Source organism: Urocitellus parryii, chromosome 13, assembly GCF_045843805.1.
Source record: "Urocitellus parryii isolate mUroPar1 chromosome 13, mUroPar1.hap1, whole genome shotgun sequence".
NCBI lineage: Eukaryota > Metazoa > Chordata > Mammalia > Rodentia > Sciuridae > Urocitellus > Urocitellus parryii.
Window position 1 is genome coordinate 54,046,799 of NC_135543.1, and position 22,018 is coordinate 54,068,816.

The 22,018-nt window shown below is 37.4% G+C and overlaps 1 protein-coding gene across 4 annotated transcripts in view; it reads right to left on the reverse strand.

Moving 5' to 3' along the window:
* The window catches only part of Epb41l3 (erythrocyte membrane protein band 4.1 like 3), a 226,995-nt gene that overhangs the window by 43,698 nt on the left and 161,279 nt on the right, over nt 1-22,018 (reverse strand). For all 4 annotated transcript variants that reach the window (XM_077792399.1, XM_026394531.2, XM_026394530.2 and 1 more), the window contains exons 4-6: nt 8,105-8,209; nt 6,858-6,900; nt 1,179-1,254 (exon numbers count right to left, since the gene is read on the reverse strand). In XM_077792399.1, coding sequence (XP_077648525.1) covers nt 1,179-1,254; nt 6,858-6,900; nt 8,105-8,209 — 224 coding nt within the window. The remainder of the gene's footprint in view (nt 1-1,178; nt 1,255-6,857; nt 6,901-8,104; nt 8,210-22,018) is intronic.

Consider the following 22,018-nt stretch of genomic DNA (forward strand, 5'->3'; position numbering starts at 1 on the left):
CTATGCAAGAACACAGTAAGAAGCCAGTGGTCTACTATAGACCCTCACCAGAATATGACCCTGCTTGCACTCTGATCTCAAACTTTCAGCCTCCAGAACTATGAGAAGTAAATTCCTATTGTTTTTAAACTGCCCAGTCTCTGGGATTTTATGATTGCAGACTGAACAGACTAAGCTTCCCAGCACTGCTTTATAAAGGAAATCCCTTTTCACACTCTAAATTCAGCCACCAAGCTGGGATATTTTTATGTCAGATTCTTTTCTTAACATCTTTATTTCAGAAAACAAATTAATCATATTCCTTGTATACACTGGGCATGAAAAGTTAACCTTAAATTGATATGAATGTCATTTTTATTTTTAGACAGATGAGAGGTTGATTATATGCAGAGCATAAACATCTAAAGACTTTTTGCCTCTAAGTTTTAAAGCAGGCACACTTAAGAATTGCTTTATCATTGAAGACTGAATCTCATCCAATTTGACTGTGGTGGGTGGGTGACAGCATCTCAATTTTGCATGTTTTCCCACCAGGGTCAGGCAGCCGGAAATATCAGCCTAGCACCAAAGATTCAACTGTGAGCTAGATTTGGCAAATCTTCTCATCAGATGTGTGCTTCATTCAGTTGCCTTTTGTTTGCCATTTGAGCATTGTTATGGTGGTGAGGTGTCCCCCAAAAGCTCCCATGTGAGACAATGCAAGAAGGTTCAGAGGAGAAATGATTGGGTTGTGAGTGCCTTAACCTAATCAGTGAATTAATCCCCTGATAGGGATTAACTGAGTGGTAACTGCGTGGTAACTGAAGTGGTGGGGTGTGGCTGCAGGAGGTGGGCATTGGGGGCGTGACTTTGGGGTATATATATTTGTATCTGGCAAGTGGAGTCGCTCTCTCTTCTTCCTGATCATCATGTGAGCTTGCTTGTCTCTACCACACTCTTCCACCATGATGTTCTGTCTGCCATTGTCCCTGGACTGAGACCTCTGAAACTGTGAGCCCCCAAATGAATCTACAAAATTGTGCTGGTTGGGTCTTTTAGTCACAGCAGCAAAAAAGCCTACTAAAACAAGCATGGATGACTGTAAGGCCACGAGATGTAAGTGTGCTCTTCTCTGGAGATGTTGGGAGCCGCACCACATTCCCAGTATGACTTCCTATTCAACACCAATCGTCAAATACCTGGTGATATCTTCAGATAGCTGAGCGGGGTCTGGTGGGTAAAACTTCACATTAAATGAAAACTGCCAAGCACCACCTGTAAGGATAGAAGAAGGTGGGGGAATCAGATTAAAACCTAGGAAAACTCCACTAGACTTAGGATTCTAATTGATAGCTAGAACCATCTCAACTCTAAGCATTAACAGCCAGGCAGCTTTGATCACTAATAGAAAACAAGGACATCTCTGTTAAATGAAATCCACAGGATAAGACTGAAACCTCATCTAATTTCTAATCTTCTCTATTATCAAATCCTTTACTGGTCCTTCTAACTAGAAAGGAAATTGACGGAACTTCCTCTCTTTCCCAGGATCAAAGATAAGCCTCAGGAAGAAGTTGGGGGAGGGAAAGTGAATGATATGGATAATCCTCTATCAGATAAGTCTGGAAATGATGAGATTTACTGCTCTGAATTTCTGGAGAGCTCACATACCAAGGCTATGGACCCAATTCCAATTTTCTTTGCGCTTCATTGTGTTGTTACAGGTCAGATCCTATTATAATAAATGTCAAGGGACTAGTCAACACAATTTATTTTATGGAAAGATTTGCTGTGGTGAATACTGCTTTCATAAGTGGGCTGCTCTGCTGGCTGTGAAATGTTCTTTTTTATTTTTTATTTAAGAAAATTTTTGATGCAATACATCCCTGGCCGTGCATTACCCAATTTTACACCCCTTTAATCCATGTCTTGGGCAGATCTTTACAATACCACTCTTTATCCTGCAGTATCTACTCCAGCAGCTGAAAGGGTCTACGAGATGTTCCTTCACAGGTACCTAACTCTCTGTGTTGGCTACCATTATCCTTGAAACATTATTTAGCCTTAACTAAGCTCCATATCTCATCAATACTATCTTTAATTGTGAATGGTTTATCAAAATAAATAAGAAAAAACATCCTTTTCTCCTTCTCTTATCTGTGTGAAATTCCTTTAACTTATTCATATTGTTATTTTGGCTTCTCAATGTATTAATTTACCAAAGTTTGAATATTTCTTCTCTGTGACACTATTTATAAATAATTTTTACCCTCCACCCCATAAACACATTAGAAGTTCCTCTGTCCCTGCTTATGAATGGACTACCAGAAAACTCTTCCCAGGCTCACTGGCTTCTTTCTATCCATGGGTGTGACCTGAAGCCATGCTTCTGTGACCTTACAGAACAGCACTTATGCTTCAGGTACTCTCTCAAGACTTCCAAATGCTCTCCCCACCCCAATTAAATGACTTTGGAAACTTCATTTTTTTTTTTTCCCTAGAAGCACCTCCCAACACTCTAAAAAAAAAAAAAAAAAGGTAAAGTTAAATATTTCTTAGCTGCTTTCTTTGTACTGTTTCTTATATGCGTGGCAACACTTAGCTTCTTCAGGACCCTATGTTTCTGTCATAAAATACACAGACCCATTCATTCTTTCTAGTTTATTCTTGATGCTACTATTTATACCACACTTGAGATTCCACATGCCAAGAACTCTACTATAAAGGACTTAGCATAGGATCAGATATTATTGGGTAGTTAATATCATAGTGTAAACCAGTCAAAATATTACTCAAATATGGGCTATAAGAATTATAAGCCATAAAATATCTGTTAATCAAATATATTTCTAATGGTTGTTTCTTCCACTGTTCTTAAAAAAAAAAATCCTTTTCTTATTCTAAAATTAGTCTGATTTGGTTTTACTTTCCTATTGATTCCTGCTCACTTCCTACTAAAATAGATCCCTTTAACGCTTGCCAGTAGGAAGACTCATAACGAGAGCTGGCTTTCCCTCAAGTGAAATTAAAAGTAATGGATTAGTTATGGGAAACGGATTTATTGCTCTTTTGTAATTTTCATCGACTTCAAAGTATGCCTCGACTCCAATGAATAGTCTGGCAATGTAATTAAAACAATCTTATAATAAACTCAGGGTAAAAATTCTAAGTTGGAAAACAGTAAGTAATAAAAGCATAAGCAACCCTTTTCAATGCAAAAATCCTCATTTTAGAAAAGTATGTTGCAAATAACAGTGGGCCTAAAAAGAAACTGAAATAACATGTTAAAAATGCCTATTTCTAGGCTTTATCCCAGAGATTTTTATTCCTGAGACTTGGAATATGGTCTAGAACTCGTAATTTTATTAATATCTTTTGTGCTTTTGACAGAGGTAGACTTTGGAACCACAGTGCAAATCACTACTACTAAGAAATCCAAATGTAAGGTTATTATCCAAGCAACTACAAGGTCTTTTCTTTCAGGGCATTATTTTGAAATGATGGGAAAGTTTATGGAAACTACAATCTACATTCCAATCAAGAAAAAAGTCAGTGAGATAAGGCATAAATCCTGGGATTAATGAGCAAAGAAGATAAAGCTCAAATACACATCCTTAAAAAGAAAGTGGCAGAAACAAATAACTCGGGAGGGTGCACTTATGCGATGAGTGACTTGCAGATCCACATCTGCTCTGATGAGGGCCCTGGTGAGAAACAGGAAATGAAACAGCTGGAACACATTAAAATGAATATTTCTATAATGCTGATGTAGGATTTTTAAATTACAAATTTATGATAAACAGATAATGGCATTGAAGAGAGTTCATTCTTACGAAAAATTTCTAATTGTACTCTCCTAAAGCAGGCCAAATCTTAAAATTTCATTTATATCATGAAATTACTATAGACCATATATTCTATATCATAAAATTACCATATTTTAAATATGCTTTACTTATTATTAAAAAAATAGTATTTTTAGAGGTTTTAAGATCTGGCATGCATTAAACATGACTAGAGTTAGAGTTTTTTGGTTTTTTTATTAAGAACAAACTTTTTGGTTTTAAAAATTACCATGTATCATAAATTTGTAACTTAAAATGTATATCAGATTGATCTCCGTTCTCTAACTGATCTCCATGTAGAGTCTACTATGGACCTACAGCATAAAAAAGGATCCTTTGTCATCTCTAGGAAGAAACATGTGATGGCAAATGATTATATAATATAACACCTCTCTGCTCTGGTGGGAAGAAATTTTGTGGAAAGAGGACATTTTAGTAGATAGGAAACAAGAAGATAGAAAAAAAATACAAATTATACTCTTAATAACTTCCAATTTCCTTTGGCTCCTCTCCTGCAACATAGCTTTTTTTTTATTAATGATTCACATGACTTCCTAATCTGCATGATGAAAAAATATCCTTTACATTTCATACTTAGATTATCTTTTTAAATTTTGTGTCTCAAAAAGATAGGAGACAGCATAAATGGAAAAGGGGGAAAAAGAAATTCTACTAACAATATGCAAAAAAGTTTATACCACCTTTCTTGTAACAGTATTACAACTTATTCTTGAGCATTTTACATATTTTCAAAGCACTTGCAATTACTAATCAGCTCGACATTTCATTAGTTAGATGTATACAAGATAACATTATGCAAAACACTGATATATGTTCTTCACATCTGCTTTTAATAATGCCATATAAAACCTTTAGAACACATCTGTCATCATAAAATTTTTATTAGGATTCCTTGGAACAAGAAAAAAGTGTTTTGATCTATTTATCAACAGTAGATATTCCTGTCTTCAATCTCAAACTATTTCCATCCAACTAATTGATCAGTGGATACACTGAGTCTTTCTTCAGAATACGGTAAATGATGTTGAATTGTATAAATAATCAACAGACTCTCTAACATCTAGAAGACAGTGACTTTGGGAGGGATGTTATCTAAAATCAAACCATTTCCAACTGCTCATTACCAATTGTTTTATTAGCACTTGGGTTATTTTTATATCTCAGGACTTTCAAAGGCACTAAGAAGGATTTTCCTCTCTTTTAACAGTAAACTCTTTGAAAACTTAAAATGGAAGGATATTCCCACTAATTATTTGAACTTAAATTTATTCTTTATTCTTCAACTTGAATTAGTTATTCAGGATAATTAAGCTAATTATCCTTAGTTTTATTGATAAAAATATGAGCCATTTAAAAAAAATAAGTAGCTATTTACAATAAAGATTTTCCATGCTTATGGCAAAAGTAATAGCTATAGAGAATGTTAAAAAAGAAAACTAGCAAACCTCCTTTCTCAAGTCTCTATAGTGCAGGCCATTTCTGGAGATAATTACTGTTAATCTGTCATGCTTTCTACAAATATCCCATGCTTCTCTATAAGCATAACATTTTATTTTTGATTTTTGGTATTGAGGACTGAATTCAGGAAAGCTTTATTATCACTGAGCCACATCCCCAGTCCCCCATTTTTCCTATGTGCATTATGTTTTTTTATTAATTTGTTATATATACATATATATCGTCTATATATGACAGTAGAGTATATTTGGACATATTATACATATATGGAATATATTTTATTCTAATTAGGACCCTGCTCTTACGGTTGTACATGATGTGAAGCTTCACTGTGGTATATTCATATATGAACATAGGAAAGTTATGTCTGATTCATTTCTTTGCCCAGTCCTTTTGATTTTTAATCAGACAGCATCTCATTAGGTTACTTAGGGCCTCACTAAGTTGCTGAGGCTGGCCTTAAACTTGTGATCTTCCTGCCTCTGCCTCCCAAACAGCAGGTGTGTGCTACTGCACCCGGCTCTATATATGCATAACTTTTAAAAAGCAAATGTGATTATATTACAGATATGATTTTCAACCTGATTTTCACTAATAAGACCAAAGACATCTGTCTATGATTATTCCCTGATTGATTTAATCATCTTTATAAATGGGTATTTAACTTGCCTTAAGTTTCCTGCTACTGCAAACAGCACTGTAATGAACTTTCACTTGTGTACACACTTGCAGTTTTTTCTCTAACACATATGCTGAACTGATTTCTTCAAGTAAAATGGAAGGTCAAGGAGTAGGTACATTTTAAATTTTAATAAATACTGACAAACTGCTCCCTTGGGAGGTTGCACTAGTTTATACTTCTACCCGTTGGGTTCTTAGTAGTCAGTGCAATTATTATTAAACACATTAAACTTTTAAAATCTTTGTTAATCCAAACAGATGGAAAATGATTTCTCAGGTTAAAATGCATTTGGTCATTAGATTTAGCATTTGGCTTATTGGCCACTTATGTTTCAATTTTGAGATGTGCTCAGGGAATTTTTTTTATATATTCATTAAAATATATATTTCTCTTTTTTGGGGAAATATATATTTATTAATTCACTTTCAGGGACTAAGAAAAGAGGTTGTCACCAGACAATAAACTTCATTCTGAATTGTTATTCTATCTTTAATGTATCAAACGACTACTGCTTTTAGCCTGGTTTTTAAGTGTTTGTGACAATTAGGCTTAATACAACATTAATAATTAAATTTGGAACTTTTAATGATTAACTGTCAATGGAGCATGACATGATTAAATCATACATTTCACATGGGTGTACAGGCAGAGGAATAGGTCAAGTGTCAAAGTTATTTTAATTTGAGTTATAATGACAAAAAAATGGGTTCTGTCTGAGCTGGATCAATGTGCCAGATCAAATATGAACTTGTAATCTGTCTTTCAAAAACCTCTATTCACATTGGCCACTTGGGTATGAGCTACCAATTCAGATTAACCGGCTCTCTTAAATATCTTTACCTTGCCATGTAAAATAATACAAAAGAACTTACTTCGAACCTGTTTTTTAATTTCCTTAGCAGGGTCCAACCAATTCTGCAAAGGAAATGACATGATGAATTGGAATCAGAGAAGAATAAAGGTGATTTAATGTTGCTTTGATGCAGACATTCCCACAAGGCTTTCCCCACCCTTCCCTCAATTCTGGTGGCCTCCGCCTGGCCCTGCCCTGTGAGGGTCTGGACACTGGTCTAAGGAGAAAATACACACATGTGCCCTTCATACTTGACATTTTTCTTTTACAACCATTACCTTCAGGGATCTGAGCTAGCACAGACACAGAAGGGCAAAAAATGGGAGAAGATCAGAATTCAAACAAGTTTCCAAAATAAATTAAAAGATTTACATATCCTGACACCCAGTGGCTCTAGACATTCACTTCTACGTTAGTGACTTCTATCATCACAGATGCTTAGGCATCTTCTTAAACCTTTTCTAACAAATGAACATTTGTTTGAGATCAGTGGTCTGTCTTCCTCATCAGAGAATTCAGATGTTTAATAATGAAGTCAGACACTGTCTAGTAAATTCTGTAAGAATGAGTCTGACTCAAGATACACCACAATGGTAAGCAACATCTATGAGCAAAACTTATGTGACTTAGTTTTTAGCACTAGTACGATGGAAACAATCTTCTCCTTATTTTTCAGGTAGTTGTGGGGAAACGTTTTAAAAAGATGACTTTCCTCAGGTGTAAGCACCTACAGAGGTATTGCCTTAAATATTAAGAACTCATGAAACTACAGGTGTCAGGTTAGCAAATGCACCACCTCCTATTTTGACTTGTTAAGAAAATGAAAATATAAGAAGATGAATCAAGAGAAAAGACAGGAGCCCCAATAGTGAACTGCTCCAACAGTTTATGCCACAACTGTAATATCTTCATAGAATTTGGGGCATGAACACGTTTTCTTCATAAGTATCAAAGTGTTTATATTTCTTGGGCTCAAATATTCCACTGAAATATATATTATCTAAAAAAGCACCAAATAAAATACTTTGCTGGAGCCATAAATAACTCAAGGATGAAAAACAGGGCTGACTTTTTCAAGATATTCAAGAACAAAGGAAGCTGGCCAGGATTTCTTTCATGAAGAAAAGGGGTGAGGAACAGTATTTGGGGGATGCTAAGTCATAAAAGTAGGCGTGTGAGGGAGGGTGGCGAAAGTGATCCACCCTTCTGGATTTTCCTGGGGGAGCGATTCAAGCCACAGCAGTTCGCACTGCTCTTCTCTCTCACCTTCTGATTTTCAGCATCTCGATACGTGAGGCCAAAGTAGTCCTTTTCTAGCAGGTTCAGGTGTTCACACACTTTGTCAAACAGCACTTGCCCTCTGGAGCGTTTCTATGGAAACAACAGAAAAACAAGTCAACATCCACAAGGAAGTTCTCCCAATTGGAACCAATAAAAAAAACTTGGTAAAACTTCGGACGCTGTGTGCTGCCACTGTTCACGTGTGTTCACACCATCATCTCCTGTTGAATAAAAAGGCTACCTACAAAGGGGGGCCTCGACTTATAAAAGCTGACCCCAACAGACAAAGAGTAAAACCAAATGTCAATGGTGTCACTGAGTACAGGAGCCATAAATAACTCAAGGATGAAAAACAGAAAAACTAGGATGGGAAGTGATTCCTAAACAGAGATGACGTGATGCTCGGAAGCCTCAAATATTCTGTGAAATATAAAAATCCTGATGGTGAAAGAGGATCCACACCGGCCATGTTTTGGATACCCCACCTATGCTCCCCAGGCTGTAAGATTCCAAGCCCAGAAAAATCAGCCCTGCTTCCTGTTTAAGGCAGAACCTCACTTAGAACTTTCTATTCCAATCCTTACTCAGAAAGTCGAAGGGTCATTTTCTAAAGTCCATTAAACTAAGTTAATTAGTTAATTTCTGGTTTTGTGCCATGAATTTCAGTAGGGTGTTCAAATTTCTCTTAATTTCTGTGAGAACAAATACTTCTTATTAAACATCATAAAACATTCATTAGGTTTCAAGATTTTAATTATCCTATATAAACAGAAGATCTAGATATCTCTGCTATATTTTGGACCATCAAATAGTTCTATGAATGGAGAAGGGGAAATGTACTCATAGTGGGAAAATCCATCCCCTTAATTGATCTACTGCTTCAAAGGTCTTTAAACATGGCTTTGAAGTCTGCGTTGGATTAACTGGCAACAGTTAAGCTACGTTCCCTTTTTGTTTGTGTGGTACTAATATTTTACATCTAATATGCTCAGCAAATTTGTCCTTAAGATTTAACATGTTAACAATGAGATATATGAAAATTGATAAACTATGTTCATGCCAAAATAATGAGCATTCAAAAGATCTGTAGGTGGTATCTATTACTGTGCGACTGTAATTATTTTGAAAGTTAATTACTCAGTCCCCTCAAGCATGACTGTTTAGGGAAAAGGATACATTTATGATAGGAGAGCAAAGCCTAAATTGTAGCTAGCTAAATAATCAATGATGCATTTGAAAAAAAAAAACTCCCATAAAGGATGAAATTAAATAACTTGTTAGCAAAACTACATAACATTGCTCATTGGCTATGAATAAATGATATAACAATGAAATGCTCCTTCATGGTTTAAATCCTTATTTATAAATAATACCAACTTATTTTCTTTCTTTTAAAAAAATCTTTTTTAGTTGTTCAATGCACCTTTATTTTATTTATTTATATGTGGTGCTGAGAATTGAACGCAGTGCCTCACACATGCTAGGTGAGCGCTCTACCACTGAGCCACAACCCCAGGCCAACAAGTTATTTCAGAGTAGTACTTGACAAACTTTTATAAAGTTTTCACAAAATCTGGTTCTTCCAGTGCTTCTCTAGGTATTATCTACAGTTCATAGATAAGAACAGAGGTTCAGAGAAGCTGGATGAGAAGGCAGTATTATGCTAATAGCTATGGGTGGTAGCTTTAGAATCAGATCAAACCTGGGTTTGAATCTTCAATATTCCCTTGCAGTTAATGTGAACCTCTGTTTCCCCACTATAAAGCAGGCAAGGACATCACATACTTATTTGGAATGGCTGACATTAAAATAATGTATTCAAAGTCCACTATTGGCATATATCATGCCTTCCATGAATGTCAGTCATTATTATGGCCCAGTGACTGATAAATGGCAGACTGTTAAATGCAGAGCGTGTTATAATGCACGTTTTCTGTAGGAGCCATGAATACAAGTCCTGGAGATACCAATGAACTGATTTAGTATTAACACACTCTACTCTGACTTCTTCTTCTCCTTTACTTCCATATCTCTATTATTATTATTATTTATTGATACCTCATAATCATACATTATAGTGGGATTCTTATATTTGTACATGCATATAACAACTTTATCCATCTCATTCCCTAGCACCTTCCCTTCCCCGCCTTCACCTGCTCTACTCTACTGATGAGATGGCAATCATTAAGAATACAGATAACAATAATTGCTGGTGTGAATGGAGGGGGAAAGGTACACTTATCCATTGCTGGTGGAATTGCAAATTGGGACAACCATTTTGGAAAGCAGTATGGAGATTCCACAGAAGACTAGGAATGGAAACTACATATGACCCAACTATCCCACTCCTTGGTATTCATCCAAAATAACTAAAATCATCATGCTTTTGTGATACATGCACACCAATTGAATTCAAAAGTGCATGGGAAGGCCCCCATTCACTTGCTCTACTGATCTCTCTTCTATCATTATTATTATCATCTTAGTGCACTCTGTGTGTGTGTGTGTGTGTGTGTGTGTGTAAAAACAGGATTCACGGGGCTGGGATTGTGGCTCAGAGATAGAGCGCTCGCCTAGCTCGGACGGGACTCGGGTTCGATCCTCAGCACCACATAAAAAAATAAAGGCATTGTGTTGTGTCCATCTACACCTAAAAAATAAATATTAAAAATAAACAGGATTCACTGTAGTATATTCATATGTGGACACAGCATAATTTTATAGATTTCATTAATTCTCCAATACTTCCTCATGTCATCCTCTTCTCCCTCCCTCTTGATTCCTTTCCTTTACTCTATTGGCATCCCTTCTATTTTTATGAGATCCTCTTTTTTATACCTACCCCCAGCTTCTACTAATGAGAAAAAAATATTCAATCTTTGACTTTCTTTTATTTTTATTTTTTTATCGGTTGTTCAAAACATTACAAAGCTCTTGACATATCATATTTCATACATTAGATTCAAGTGGGTTATCTGGCTTATGTCACTTAGTCGGATGTTCTCTAGTTCCATCCATTTATCAGCAAATGACATAATTTCATTCTTCTTTATGGCTGAATAAAACTCCACTGTGTATATATACCACAATTTCTTTATCCATTCATCTGTCAATGGGCACTTAAGCTGGTTGCATAACTTGGCTATTGTGAATTTTGCTGCTATAAACATTGGTATGCATGAATTACAAAAGCATGATGATTTTAGTTATTTTGGATACATACCAAGGAGTGGGATAGCTGGGCCTATGTAGTTTCCATTCCTAGTCTTCTGTGGAATCTCCATACTGCTTTCCAAAATGGTTGTCCCAATTTGCAATTCCACCAGCAATGGATAAGTGTACTTTTACCCTTCATTCACACCAGCAATTATTGTTATCTGTATTCTTAATGATTGCCATTCTAACTGGAATAAAATGAAATCTCAGAATAATTTTTATTTGCATTTCCCTGATTGCTAAGAATGTTGAACATGCTCTTTCTTCAAATGTCACCTGCTTACTATCTAATTGCTTCAGCTAGAACACCATTACTTATGCATGCACATGGGTGCGCGTGCCCATACACACACACACACACACACACACACACACACACACACACACACACAACTGCCCACGTACTTTCTCAGTGAGTAAACCAAAACCAAATGCAAATACAACAACTTCACAAGGCTTTGCTTGATTCTACACCTCCTCTGAACCTCCGGATCAGAGCCAGCCTTCAAAACAAGAATTTTTTCTGAATGTGTCACAGGCAAACTTGGTCATCAATTTCAATTAGCTGTCTTCTGGTCTATTCTTCCTTTTGCCTAACAGGTAACATGGATTAGCTCAAGCAGAGACTACTAGGATGACTCCTATTTTTCCTTTAACAGAATTTGATTTCTGTTAAAGACTCAGTGCTCTCTGAAATAGACCATATCCTTTCTTACTGAGTATTTTAAACATCTGTATCCTATAGTCCTTAAGAAAATGACAGAGTGGTCCATTCCTTATACTGGAGATACTTTTTTTCTGGCCCACAGAACCCAGATCAGTTGTCTAGAATCTACTGTAGAAGCCTATTATGGACTGGAAACAATGATATTCCTATTAAACATTAGCATAGCTACCAACTAGGTGGGTGACTTCGGAAAAGGCTCTTAAGTCATTTGAGTCTCCATTTTCTCTTCTTTGAGCAAGGATGTAAGACTGTAGAGCAAGCAGAGTAAGGGTTCAAGACTATAACTGGGTCTTGCTGATGGCAAACTATTAGTGGATAAGAGTACTCTTTTCCCAGGAGTCCAGATGGGGCTTTGGTACCCTTCTGCACATAGCAATGACAAAAATTCTGCCAATGGATGGAGATAGAGCATCTCTTGAAGCCCACTTTCTAGCCCTGGAATGGATCCCCTCAGCAATCTCTCCCAACTCTAAACATTTCTCTAGTCTTCTAACTCAGATGGTTTTCTCCTAGCTTTGGAAGTCAAGTACTTCTAGTTGTTGACATCTGCAGGTACCTACAGATAATAACCTTATGACTAAAGCTCAACATCCAGACTGGAAAATTTGGAGAAATTACATTAAATATTACAGTTCTCAAAGATATCACTTGATAAGTGATCAAATCTAAGTATATCTATCTTACTACTAACTAGATATAATGGCTATACATACCCATGAGTCAAAAAACGACAGAAGTATTCTGAATGGATAATTTACCTAACCAGATAAAACTAAGAGTTTTCAGTCTTGTGGTTTCTGGTGAGTTAAGTCATCTTTGGCTCAAAGGCATCCCCAGTTCACATATACTTTTACTAGGCAATCATCCAGAAAAGGCAGTTTTACTTTCCTGGAGTGACAAGCCAAAGGTGGCCTGCTCTCTTCCTGGAATTTCCCCCGACCACCTGTATTTCTCTTTCTTGTATAGTAAATGAGGATCTTACAACTGAACAATCTGGAGGGCTTTATCTTAAAAACAGCACACTCCCAAGCAATGTAAATAAGCTTCATTCTCGACTATTAGCATTTTTCTTTAGGGGCTGAGGTTGTAGTTCAGTGGTAGAGCATTTGCCTAGCATGTGTGAGGCACTGGGTTTGATCCTCAGCACCACATACAAACATAAATAAATAATGTTATTGTGTCCATTTACAATTTTAAAAGTTTTTAAAAAAGAATTTTTCTTTAATTTAAATTTTCCAAATTGACATGCAATTTGGTGTTTGGAGAATGAATGAATATTGAAAATGAAGAGAATGAAAAGTCACATACTGAGAGAAAATATTTGTCAAACAAATCTGACAAAGAACTGATGACCAAAATTCAACAATAAGAAAATGACCATTTACTTTAAAAAAATGGGTAAAATAATTTGAAATGACATTTAACCAAAGAAAATATATATATATATATATATATATATATATATATATATATATGGCAAATAAGCGAAAATAAAAAGCTGCCCAACATCCTATGACATTAGGGAACTACAAATTAAAACAATCATACCATTCTACACCTATCAGAAGGGCTAAACTCCAAAGACAACACCACCAAAGGCCAATGTGGATGTGGAACAATAGGAACCTTCGTTCCTAGTAGGAATACAAAATGGTACAACTACTTTGGAAGACAGTTTGGTAGTTTCTTGCTAGTTTAAGCCTACTTTAACCGTATGATTCAGCAACCATATTTCCTGGTATTTACGGAAATGAGTTGAAAAGTATGTCCAAACAAAAACCTGCATACAAATGTTTATAGCAGGTTTATTCATAATTGACAAAACCTGGAAACAACTAAGATATTCTTCGAAAGGTAAATGGAAACACAAACTGGTACATCTAGCAGTGCATAAAAAGAAATGAGCTGTCAAGCCATGAAAAGACACAAAAGAAACTTAAATGCATATTGCTAAGTGAAAAAAGAATTGGAAAAGCTCACGTATTCCATGATTCTAACTATATGACATTTTGGAAAGGGCAAAGTATGGTGATAATAAAAAAGATCAATGGTTGCCAGAGATTTGAGGGTAGGATGGGATGAATAAGAGGTGCAGTGGGCATTTTTAGGGCAGCTGAACTACTTTGTATGATACTGTAATGTTGGCTACATGTCATTAGGTATTTTTCAAAAATTACAGAACACAACAACACCAGGAATGAACTGTAATGTAAACTGTGAGCTTTAGTTAATGATAATATATCAATGTTGGCTCATCAAGTATACGAATATACCCCACTAATATAAAATGCTAAAAATAAAGAACACTGGAAGGAACGGTACATGGGAACTCTGAACCTTCAGCATAATTTTTCTGTAAACCTAAAAGTACTCAAAAAAGTAAAGTCTACTAAATTTAAAAAAAGATAAAGAATGCAATAAAAAGCAATAATCTTTTAAGTTGTCAATAATTTATCAAATAGATAAAAATATAAATTAAACTCGAAGTGATTTTACTTTTATCATGCATAAACAAAAACTTTAAAACATTATTTTTCAGAAAAACCAAACTGTGGTATGCACCTTCTCCATTTACCTTGATTTTCCCCTCGAAATTAACTTAAGAAATGAGGTCACTGCAGGCAGAGCTCCTTCATTCTAGACTTGGCTATTTGTATCTGCATGGTACAATTTAATTTGTTCCCAGTCTCCCACATTTTCTGTACATTGCTAGTTAATCTAGAGGCTTGATGAGACTGGGGCCTGTTTTTGTGTGATTTCACCAGGAGGCACAAAGTGAGAGATTGCCTTTGTTGCGATAATAGCTGTCGCTGATGATCACTGCCCTAGATCCAGTGGCTCCAGGGCAACATGGTGATATCCTGATACTAACCACACCTTCCTCTTTATTAGCTAGAGTATAGTTATAATGAGATACTTTGTCAGAACTATTCATCTACCCATAGTCCAGATAAATGCTTGCTTCTGTCTCTTGTCTCCATTTTCATGGTAACAAGTTGGGGCTCTAGCACCCTTCCAAGTCTCCAGTTGAGTATTTTTATTCTAAACCATCACTATGAACTCATGGATTTAAACAGGTTGGATGTGTTTAATCCCATCTCCGATGTCACCTGTACTAGTGCCCTGAAAGCACCAAGATGCTCTGCCGGGCTTTTGCCTGCCAAGTCCCCCTCATCTTTCCAGAGGCTTCTCCAGAGTTACTTCTTCAATGCATGTCCTGTCCTCCCAGACCCATGAGAGAGCGCCTTTATACCTGACAGCACTTTGAATCTACAGTACCACCACAGCAGTTTCCATATCTGTCTGTATCACAGTGGACTCTCCACACTTGCCTCTGATCCCTGACTGTAAGGACTTTTCAGTGGCACTGTGACTGCCTGTGCTTTATCTTTCACTGAGTTTTATTTTTGGTCAAATGCCATGAAGAGATTCCAACAGTTACTTGATGAAACTTTATGTAAATTGTTTTCCACTAGCATGTCATAACCAATGACATGCAGGCAACATTTTAAACTAGTGGTTTTCAACAGCGGATCCTGGGAGCATTTAGAACATGCACCAGTGCCCAGGTCTTGTGTGTCAGGTCAATTAAATCACATTTCTGAAGTTGAGCCCCAGGTATCTGCATTTTGTAAGATTCCCCAGGTCACTCATTCAAGAACAGTTGAAAGTTACATCTTAAGTTAAACTATGCTTAAAAGTTAAAAAAAAAAATTGAAATGTGAGAACTCCAAAGGAATTTGACATTTTTTTTTTTGTGACAATACATGTACCTTCTTCAGATTTGGCTTAGGTCCAACTCAGTATTTTTTTAGGTCTTTGGTATAAACTTTCATAGTTACATTAAGATACAATTGGTTTACCTATGTCCACATGCTTAAAACTCTAAAACATTCTTTCTAAGAGATTTTCTTGAGAAATGTAAGGCCTCAAGAAATGGTAAACCAGTCAAATGCTACAATAAAAAGATTCAAATGAGAAACAGCAAGTCATCAAACTCTGGAGGAAAAAAAAAACCCACAAAATACTAACTTACATTTAAAGCTATGAATGAAATATGCATGCTTGTGAAAAACAGAAATATTGAAAGTTTGTTGACTTTTGTTTATTTAAGAAGAGAAAAACTTCCCCTTTGTAGAGCTGGGACACATGGCTTTTTCTCAAGATCCTGCTACAAGACTAAAGAATCAACATGGGGATATAAATAAATGTCTAGATCTCCTCTTTTCTAAAGAGCAAGAGCATTAACACCTTTCCTGTGATTGACAGGCATAAATACGCAGAACTAAACCCAGGAGAGGACCCAACACGGAGACAGCTACATTTGGCAGTGCCTTTTCTGAAATGAGTGTATTCTCCATGTTTGAGTGCCAGCAAATCGTTTCTTAATCTGTGCTTAAGTTAATGAGTGCAAAAGCAGGAACACAGATTGTACTGTATCTGCACAAGACTACAACAGAACTTGTTTTATTTCTTCAGCCTCACAAAGCTATGAATCAGCTCTCAAAAGGCACAGATTAAAAGCAATATTCTAACCTTGGAAGATGGGTTACCATTACCCATCTGAAGCCAGCCCCACAGCATGAAGGAGGAAGAGCAAGATGTTCTGCCTGAGAGCTGGAGCTAATCAGCAGTGCCTACTTCTCAGGAAGAGGAGGGACAGCCTACATCAGAGGGTGTGGATATCCTTAGGGCTCCCTGAGAATTTATGCATACATTTCTGCACACATTCATTGTGAAAACAGAAAAACTAATGAACAACAAAGCCCCCTTCTATACTGGCTTTGCCTTAGACCACCCCTGTTAATATGAGGAAATACTCAGAATGATACTGAGAACTTTCAGGAAAACTGATACTTCTGTGCCTTAATTCAGGGGACAAAATACCACAAGGAGTTCATGCTTCCCATGGCATCTCTTCCTCAAACACACAACTGATTTTCCTTTGGAACTGGTGTTCTTAAATGGTTGACTTTTATTTCTGCTCACTGAGGACAGGAAACAGTTCACCCTTTTTACTGCCCTGACGCAGGGCCCTGAAACAGCAGGCATTCAACCTACTAGCACCAATTCCAGGAAAGGATTTCTCCTTATGTTAGTTATCTTGGATTAATCTTGAAGCAAATGCTCTCCTTCCTCCCTCCCCCACACCCATTACTTCCTACCGGAACCAATTTTCCTCGCTGGATGCTTTTCTATTTTCCTCATTGCTAAAGGTCAGTCAGAATTTTATTTCTAAATGATCACACCACTGCCTACCTTAAGTACAGGACCCCTGAAGAGCTCACCACACTTCTCTGACCAGAGTGTGAGCCCAATCAGACACTTGGACTCGGTGTAAATCATCTTGCTCTGGGCTTTTCTTTTTCTCTATCAAATTCTTGATTTAAAGAAAAAAAAAATTTTTTTTAACATTGCCCTGATGTTTAAGTGGACAGTGTGTTTGTTTGTGTGTTTTTAAATTTACCCTTGGAAACTACCAAGATGCTGTGGTCAAACCCAGGAACAGAAGGTGATGGCATCTGATCTGTGACAAAGGAGTCCACAAGGCCTTTAAAACAGAGGTAGAGCCAAAGGCCCCAGAAGTAAGACATGGCACCAGCTGCCCTCTGGATATCTACTGCCACTTTACACTTTGTTTCCAGTGTACATTCAATGCCAAGTTTCATAAGCATAGTGGAAAGTCCATTATCCGCATCACTTCTGCAAGAATCCGTTCATTCCCATAGGGGCAGGACTTAATGGGATCTTTCAGGCTAAGCGCTAATCCCAAGTGTGACCCAGGCAGCAGATTCACAGAGGGCTGACATGAGGGGCAGAGATCACATATCTAGATGACACATATATTGCCAGCTCTTTCTTTAATTCCATGAGCAATCTGCTTTTCAGAAAACCATGGAGATCAATCAATAATTATTCTACTACATTCTTACTCAATCAAGTTAGCAATGACCATCTGGGGTGTTCTGTTAAACTAGGAGTGGGGAACTTTTTCCTGGTCTCTAAGTTCTTCAACAAAATAGTGAACATGTGATTTATTTGCATGTCTAAATTATCTAGAAATCAGAATTTATCTCACAGTACTTACATACATTTATAAAAGGGACATTCTTAGCCTGTACAAGTTTGCTTTTCCAATATTCCCAACACTACAACTAACTAGCAATGTGTTGTTAGACAAGTCATCCAACCTGTTTGTACTTCATGACTCTCATTATAAACTGGAGATAGTATCACATGTACAGAGTTACTGCATGAAATAAGGTAAAAACACCTCACATTGTCTAGCTCTCAGAAAGCTATAAACAACAAATGTTGGTAATTAAGGTGCTTTTGATAAGGAGACTGATCAAATTTCCAATGCTAAAATTTAATATAGAGACTGACTTAGTATTGAAAGTCTAAGCTGGGCTCAGGGGCACAAACCTGTATAATCCCAGCGACTCAGGAGGCTGAGGCAGGAAGATCACAAGATTGATGCCAGCCTTGGCAACTTACTGAGATCTTGTTTCAAAATAAAAATAAAAAGGGCTGGGGTGTCGATCAGTGGAAAAGTGCCCCTGGGTTCAATGCTTAAGAAAAAAAAGGCTACATCTTCTGTAATGAAATCACAGAACACACATCACCCCTGTTACTCCCATGAAAAACAAATCCCTACTTGTTGTATAGGTAAAACTACAAAATAGTATTATCTGGGAACTGGTATTATCAGAACTGAGTGTACACTCAATTGCGCCACACACACACACACACACACACAAATGGTTTTGAATATGCATTGCGTACACTGGCACATTTGGCACATCTTAGGCCAAAACATAAGACGGGCATATATCATCATACATATGGCACGCAGCACTGCCAAAGCAGGAATGAACTGTTGGAAGGCCACAGAGTCGACTCTACTTTTTGACTGAGATTCAGTGTACAAAATCCTTCCAAGCACTGACGTGACAAAAGTCCCTTCCTGCACAATAAACCTCTCTACCTTCTTTTATTTTTTAAGAACCCCTTGTTCTTTCAGCCATCATGGGTTCTGCTTGCATTTGTCATAGAAATTTCAGCCTGTGTTTGAAATCAGACTTCTGGGCTCTGAGTGTGCACTGTAGTAGATAATAGCTTTCCAGCAAAGCACGCTTCCTCTTGGCCAGCCAAAACACTGGGCTTGATTTTTTACAAAGAGTTTCACAGCGTACATACGAGATGTTGGCAGCGGAGTGTCAGACAACATTTCCTGCTGTTAATCTGCTAAGGATTCAGGTCACTAAGCCAATGTGTGCAAAATGAATGCAGAAGAGGAAGCCTGAGCAAGAGGAATGCTTGAAAGAGACATAAACTTGAACTTGAATCATGTCAAATGCCCGTATTGGCTAATCCTGAATGATATGAAACTTGGAGAATTTTTCCTGTAAGAGGAAATACACAATCTCCTTTCTATGACACGTCTTGAGAAAAAGGAAAAAGAAAAAAAAAAAAAAAAAAGAAAGAAAATCAACAAAGCCCAAACTGAGATTGACAATTCATTTGGCCAAAGAAAGAGTTGGGGAAATGTAAATACTGAGAATGAAAACATGACTTTTAGTAGTGTGGAGTTCATGGGGATGGATTTGGATTTGCAGCACGGTCACCTTTCAAATCCTACAGCATTGATGTTCAAAACAACATAATAACAGTCACTGCTTTAAATATATGTATCTACTAAATGATTTCAAGGTCATTATATAAGCTACCTACATAATTAAAAAATATTATTATATATCATTTTACCAGTTAAATGTAGAATTTTAAACCAAAGGCATCTTATAATCTATGTGTGGCCTATAATAAAATGTAAACAAACAATGATTATCACATTGTAAATGATACTTTCTGTTCTTCTTCAGCTGTTTTCTGATACACATAACACCCCACATGGACCCCTACATGTCAAAGACAGTATCATCTGCTAACACCACTCTATCAGAGCAGCCAGCCTTAATACTGTTGGAGCTCACAATCCTGAAAAGCCAGTACTAATCCTCTTTGCCCGTCCATGGGGAGGAGGCTGCTGAACCTTGCTAAGAAGATGAGTTTCGGGGTCCTAATTCTAGACCCAGATCAGAGAGCTCCACCTTACTGGGTCAGCAGAGTTAGAAATGGGAGCCCCATCAACACAGACTCACTCCTGCGGTTCCAACAGCTTGTAACCTGGAGAGCGGCAGCCACTGCTCTGATCCAAATCTAAGGTGGTCATTTCTTTAACTGCTGGAGCTAAAATGTACCTGCAGCATTAGCGAAGTGGAAAATGAGAAGGCAAATTGAATCGAGAAAACAAATTGCTTTATAAACAGATACAGCCTTTCTCCCTATCAAACAAGTATAATAGATCTAAATTATACTTTTTTTTTCCAGTATTGAAGTTTGAACCCTGTGCCTAGTGCATGCTAAGCAAGATCTATACCACTGAGCTGCAGCCCCATCCCTTTTTATTTTACTTGGAGACAGTGTCTCACTACGTTACCCAGGCTGGCCTCACACTTTGTGATCTTTCTTCCTCCTTCAGACTCCCAAGTTGGTGAAATCACAGGCATGTGACTCCACATTGACTTATCAATGTTCTTTTATTTATGGGAAAATGGCATTCTATGTAAACAACAAATAAAATATTACACAATCAGATTATGTGGCTTTTTCTTTTGCTAATGCTACTGCAACTATCTTTCCTGGGGATTATGTGTACCCAGGGTTTGTCTTAATTCATTTTCTATTGCTGTATCAGAATAGAAGAGACTGAATAATAACTTATAGTTATTTGGTCAGTGATTCTTATGGTTGAAGGGTCCAAACAGCATGCTGCCTGCATTTTGGCAAGGGGCCCCAGGCTATATGATAATATTAAAAAGAAAAGGGGCAGGGGGATGGATAACAAGTAGAAGGGGTCCCGTGAAGGGGCCTTCACACTGGCTCTCAGGAGAGCTAACTTACCTCAGGGGACCTCATCATGTCCCATTAGCCCCAACTTTTAAAGGTTCTACCCCCTCAACACTGCCACATTGGGGACCAGGCTTTTAGCTCATGAGGCTGTGGGGGACATGCTCAAACCACATGCAAACTGCAGCAGGAAGTGAGATTCAGGATGCAGGTTGTAGGCAGTTCTGTGTTCTTTCTTTTAAAAAAGTGTGGATTCATTAAGCCACAACTGCCTGCTCTCACCTAGCTTAACAAGCGATCTGGGTAATATAATAAGCCAGGAGGTGGAAATCCAGGGAGGTCTTTATCAAATTTATGTTGTTTCTACAATTAAACTGTTTTTAAATGATCTTGGAGAGAATAAATCCGTATGGGAAGACCAGAACTGAGCTATCAGGTTCGGTGGTGAGAGACTCATCTGGGGCACAGAGAGCCTGAATGTGACATGGAAAGACCTGCCACAGGCTCCAGGCCCTGCCTTCCTCTTGAGCTTCCCCACCCAAAAAGGCTCCCCTTGCCCTCCGGACTCCATCAGAGAACACTGGACAACCCCTTGCTTCTGCCCAGATTTTCTTCTGTCAAAGGGAATCTACCTCCACATTCTGGAATGTTCTACCTGCTCATCCTTCTGACCTCTCTACTCAGCACCCTTGCTCAGGACTCCCTCCTGAACTCTGGGATTGGGTCAAGCAGCAGAGAACATATTTTCAGAGGTCTCACACTGCATCTGTCAAGGGGGCAAATTTACACTTTGATTAAGGGTTATGGTGGCTTCCCAGGTAAGCCGTGCTCACTCATGACTGGAAACAGAGCATGCATACCACAACACCTGGAATTGAGTAGAATCATTTAAAAAAAAAAATAGGAAAGAAAATCAAGTTAAATAAATGCACCTGGGGTTGATTTCCTGCTTTGAAACTCTTCAAAACCTGCTCTGATTCTTGAAACTTGTTCTTGACCAGTGTGTTTATATTTCGCTCCCATGCGTGCATAACACTCTCTAG